The sequence below is a fragment of the Trachymyrmex septentrionalis genome, unplaced genomic scaffold (assembly GCF_001594115.1).
Source record: "Trachymyrmex septentrionalis isolate Tsep2-gDNA-1 unplaced genomic scaffold, Tsep1.0 scaffold86, whole genome shotgun sequence".
NCBI classification, from domain to species: Eukaryota; Metazoa; Arthropoda; class Insecta; order Hymenoptera; family Formicidae; genus Trachymyrmex; species Trachymyrmex septentrionalis.
This window is the reverse complement of record NW_017306049.1, coordinates 1,176,846-1,182,972: the sequence shown is the minus strand read 5'-3', so window position 1 is coordinate 1,182,972 and position 6,127 is coordinate 1,176,846. Positions and strand designations below refer to the sequence as shown.

Here is a 6,127-nt window from a genome sequence, read left to right as displayed (position 1 = left end):
TATATATATATATATATATATATATATATATATAATTAAAATGACAAAAATGTGTAACTAGAAAATACATATAACTGTTTATTATTTAAAAACGTTTTTTTACAATCATTATATTCTTTTGTCAATTATATGTAACACATAATTTTATATTAAGTGTGTGTGTTTATACTTAAAATATGTATATTATACACAATAAAAAAGATACAATATTTTACTTCTTAAATAATTTCTTATATTAACAATTCCTGTTATCTGATAGAAATTTATATATATTTATGTACACACACACACACACGCGCGCACACACACATGTATTTATTACATATTACAACTAAATTAATTTTTAAATTTCATTTCTTTCTATTTTTCTCTCTTCTCTGTCTGACTTCAAAAACATTTCCTTAAGATATAAAATTGATGTCATGTTGTATCCAGTATGTATCATATATGTGTTGTGATATCGTCACAATATATTTTCAAAAATACATGTAGATGCATATGTATATGCTGCTCAGACATTGTACATGTTATAATGATCAGAAGAAAAAAATACCTAATGGTTAATACCTCATAAAATGATATTAAATTAAAGATTATAACATGACAGCACATTGCGATGAAATGTGGTCGTGACAAATTTCTATATTGCATTTTCATAATTTATCAATAATTTGCAATAATTTATTTAATTCCTCAATACTTACAATTACAATAAATTTTGAAAGGGAATGCATTTTATTATCTATTATATATAAATATTAACTTGTCTATTTCACAAAAAAACAATTCTTTTTCTTACGTTATAATTACTTTTTACTTTTTGAAAACCAAAAAACAATAAAATATTTTATTTTTCAATGTAATATTAATAAAATTTTTACTTATAAGAATTGATTTTTTTATTTGTGCTTATTTTATATAATAAATTTCTATATTATCAGTACATTTATATATAAATATATGTATTATATGATGAATATATAAGATGCAATATTATATACTATAATATAATTATATATTCCAATATCATTACTTCTTTTTCTATCTGTAGCAATATATAATATATATATATATATATGTATATATATATATATATATGTAATTATATGCATTCTTTTCAATTTTACAGTATCCTTGATATTGATTATATACACTGATGTTAATTATATTGTTATCCGATGCGCGCTCTCCCTTCTGAAATGGATTTTAATATTAACTATAATAAAGATAAATACTGTTTATACTATTTATATTTATAAATTTTAATTTATAATATTTATTTTTATTTACTTATATACTTACTATTTTATTGTAGGTATGACGTATTACACTTAAAACATTTATAAATTTTTATTTAATTTTATTTTATTTGTTTCAAACTTTATATTTACGCTACAATTGTACGAGTATATTAGCATTAAAAGTTTACTTTACAAAAAATTAAAATATAATATTTATTTAATAGAACCGAATTGTATTATAGGATATGCAATACCGCATCGCAGGAGGCGTCCAGATGACTTAGTTTAAGGCGTCACCCTATGAGAGAAGAAGAGGAGGGAATACCAGCGAGTAAGTTTTGGGGAAATAAATATTAACTAAACGTTTATGGAAATCTCGATTATTAAAATATTTTATTTTTTTCTAAGAAGAGAGCACGAACCGGAAAATAATGTTCCGCCTCTGCGCGACGTTTCTATCATCGTAATTGGTAAATATTTTACAAATAGCCGAAAAATCTAGTTCATGTAATATAGATATAAGTAATGTGATAAAGAATAAAATAAATTTTGTTTTAGATGATAATGATAATGATGATGACAACGATAATTGGAACGGCGAATTGAGTCCGTCTGATTCGATTCAAGCACTAGTCTCTCCAGGTTTCACCATTTCTATAAGTAAGTTCTTTAAAAAAAAAATTAGCTAGTCAAATATAGAGAGTTAGTCACAGAGTTTAAAAATAATAATAATAATAACAAAAATTACTTTTTAGCGCAGGAAATCGAAGAAGAGCGGGAAGAACTAACGCAGGAAGAAGAAGTGGAATTAGGAGAGAAGGAGGAGTAGGAGGACAATGAGAACATTAATGATGACAATGGCGATGATGGGGAGGAGAAGGAAATGAGAAAACGTGACGAGGAAGAAGTAACTCAGGAGGCAATAGAGGAAGAAGAAGAAAACAAAAAGGTACTAATATTACGCACTTTTTGAAAATAAAGTTAATAATATTTTTACTTTTTACTTTAAATTTGTTTGTTGCTCGGGATACTTAAACAGATATTTTTATCGGATATTTCGTTCTCCCCTGTTCTGCCTATGTCGCCCGAATATTAAATTTCACAAAAAAAGAAAAACATTATCCTCTCACGCACGATTATGTAAACAGCTCTAGATGAGTTATCTTACCATGCTGTAATGTTACGACTAGTGGTATAAGTTTTTGACTTAATATATAGCAATGTTATCAGATTAATAAGATTTGTTTAATTTTTTTACAGTACAAATTGGCGGTAGTGCTATCCATCCTACCAACGCGGTTGCTTCTATATCGTGACGGAATTTCAAGGGAAGAAAACGCTCTTTTGGAAGAAGAATCCTCACAAAGGATTCCAAGGAGTCCATCAACAATGAACATCAGCAGCAGCAGCAGCAGCAGCAGTCACGGCAACAGGCGCATCATCATCAGAAGAAAAATAATCAACATCGGTAGGATCATCATCGTCAGCAAGAGTTAGAGATAACTCGCTTTTATTGAGTTAAGGGCAAAAAATTCGCGACGGTTTAGGAATTTTGCGATACTAGGAAGGAAGGCTTCGAAAATCGAATATACGTAACCCGCGGAAATTCAAAATTCGCGATACTTTTTGAACAGACCTCGTATGTTTCGATCTAACCTTTCCGTCATGTCCTTTACCAGCTGTTATGCACAATATGGCGACAAAATGTTGCAAGTTATTCCATTCAGCGAACTTGGCAGTATATGGAACTTTTTTCATAACTACTTCTAATCTTGTAATTAAGTCTTCTTATTCTTACTTCATAATATTAAGGCTCCTGACTAATCGCGGCGACTATGGAATCATGACGTCAGAAGTGAGGAATGACACATTAACTTATGTTGCGTACCATTTTTAAATAAAGACAATTTGGATGAAACGAAATGATCACTTTAAAACTCTTGTAAAAATCGATGAAAACTGTCCTTTCCTCCCTTAACAGTCAGTAAATGGTTGTAAAAGGCATGTAAAGTAAGTCTATATTCGAGCAGAAACACACAATCCGATAACTGTTGAAACGAGTAAAATATACGCTTACATATAAAATTCCAAGATATCTTTAGTTTTCATCGATAATTACGACTTTGATAAGTCTATAAGACAAGTCACATTTTCACAATTAAGCAAATAATAACGAAATGGCACGCAACATAAATTTCATTGTCAAAACGTTACTTTTCCACGCCTATAAGTTCAGCCATTTATCGTGGTGCGGCACTGTAAGACACCACAAGCACGAGCCCATGTACTCGTGTGCTCATCTGCGGCATGCCGAAAGTGAACGAGACAACGAGCTCCTCACATTAATCACTTGCTTCAAGCGACCGAAAATGCTTTCTCGGCAATCTCGGTGGCCCTAGGCATCAATAAGAGGAGGGGGGCATCCTAAACAACATATAAATTTTAATAAATTTTAGTAATAGTATACTCCTCCTTTTAATTCAGAATAGTATAAATCAAAACGCAGCTTACGAGCCTATCGAAACCAAGCTTACTTATTTAATTGTTTACGATTTTTCATGCGCGTTATACAGGGTGTCCCATTTTAAGTGTCCACCCTAAATATCTAAAAAATAACGCCTTGTAGAAAAAAATTTTAAAGATAAAAGTTTTGTGTTTTGTTCCGGGCTATTTAATGACGACCTTTATTCGACCTTAGCCACAACCTTGAAGGTCATATGAAGGTCAAATCTAATTTTTTTAAATGGGAACCCCCATTTTTTATTGCGAATTTGGAAAGAGCAGGAAATTTTACGTTCAAATATGACCTTGAACATGTACTGGACAACGACCTTCAAGGTCATTCCAAGGTCATATTTTTTTTTTACGAGAACCCGTTTCTTTCATTGTGGATTTGAAAAGAGTTAAATGTTCACGTTCAAGTATGAACTTGACTATGTCCTGATCTACGACCTTCAAGATGATCCAGGGTCAAAGCTGTTTTTTGAATGGAAACCCCTATTTTTTATTGTGGATTTGGAAAGAGCGGGATATTTTACGTCCGAAATGATAGTTTATAATACATATGCTTCAGTAACCTTCAGAAAGTGAAATGTTTAAAGTCGCTAAATGTTGTCAAATATGTATTGAATCGTACTGCAACTGTTTTCTTTGTTGCATGTACTCTGTTCGCATCAATATCGGTAACCATGTAAAAGGTTTCTTGCACTTATTTTGAAAACAGCAAATCTGATAAATAATGGTTTCAACAAAAAATGTCGCACATGAATTTTTGTACGAAAATGTTTTAAGAAGAGTAAACTATCAAGCACGTGTACCGCCGGCATTAGCATTACCCGATGTGCACCACGGGGAGGAAGCACGGTCGGATTTTGCACATCATTTGGCCCTGAAAAGGGCCGATTGTGTGTGTGTGTGTGTGTGTGTGTGTGTGTGTGTGTGTGTGCGCGTGTGTGCATGTGTGTGCGTGCGCGTGTGTATGTATGTATGTATGTATACTTGTGTTGGTCCAATTTGATACAAAGGAAATACCCAGACAACCTTGGCAATCAGGTTCAGGGATCTATTTGAAATGTCCGAATGCCTCCCCATTAACTTCGATGCATTTGTTAATCCTTTCTTGAAAGGAATTTCTCACATCTTGAAGAAAACGTGAAGTTATATCTCGGCATGCTCTTCGAATTCTCTCTTTCATATCTTCCATTGTTGTGGGTTCCGTTTTAGAGACTTTCTCTTTGACATAACCCCAGAGAAAGAAATCCAAAGGAGTTAAGTCTGGTGATCGTGGTGGCCAAGCCTGTGCAGTACTTCCCAGACCAATCCATCTATTTGGGAACTGCTCATTCAAGTAATTTTTTACTAGTCGCGATCGATGTGCCGGAGCCCCATCTTGCTGGAACCACATTATTTCCTGAATATTAAGAGGTACATTTCTTAAAAGATTTGGCAACTCAGTTTGAAGGAAATCTAAATAGTTGTTACCATTTAAATGTTCCTCAAAGAAATGGGGTCCCACAATGTAATCATTAATAATGCCAACCCACACGTTAAGCGACCATTGGCGCTGAAACTCCTTATGTCTTTTCCAGTGTGGATTAGAAACTGCATAGTAATGCATATTATGCCTATTAACATCACCTCTATTGGTGAAGGTAGCTTCATCGCTGAACAGTACCATTTTAACGAATGCTGGATCTGCTTCCACCTGGCCTTGCACCCAGTTACAGAAAGCTAAACGTCGAGGATAATCAGTCTCTTCTAATTTTTGAAGCATGTGAATGTGATATGGGTGGAATTTGTGAGCCTGCAGAATTCGATTGGCCGTCGATTTTGGGATACCATGATGCTTTTCGATTTCTCTGGTTGAGATATGAGGATCTACAATAGCAGCTGCCACAATAACTGTAGATTTTACTTCACCAGCACCTGATTTGCGTCGCTCTCTTTTTAAACTTCCGCTCTCAGCTCTAGTGCAAAGTCTTTTTATAGTCTTTCGATTAGGATGACGCTTGTTCGGATATTTTTCAGCATAAAAGCGCGCTGCTAGAAAATAATTATCCTCAGCTCGACCAACTTGACGAATCATATCTACAATTTCATTAGGTGGATAATCACCCATGATAATGGTTTACAAAAAAAAAACAGGAAAAATTTAAAATAACCGCTCAATTACTTCAAAGAACAGAAATCCAAAGATCTTGTTAATGCTCAAGACTATAGCAAAATTTGTTAGTTTGTTTTTATGAAATAAACATTGAGTACAATTAGAATAAATGGCAATCCACCTTCCGCATGAAAATTAATAATCTTCCAGTTATTCAAGTGAACAAACGATACCAACAAAGTTCAAATTTTCTGAAGAGAACTGACAAAATTCAAATTTTCCG

General features: G+C 32.8%; 1 protein-coding gene across 1 annotated transcript; it reads right to left on the bottom strand.

The window, feature by feature from the left end:
• Positions 1-4,803: 4,803 nt before the first annotated feature.
• Positions 4,804-5,859, bottom strand: LOC108755174. The gene has a single exon (XM_018498027.1). The coding sequence runs from the start codon at positions 5,857-5,859 to the stop codon at positions 4,804-4,806; it is 1,056 nt and encodes a 351-aa protein (XP_018353529.1).
• Positions 5,860-6,127: the final 268 nt, after the last annotated feature.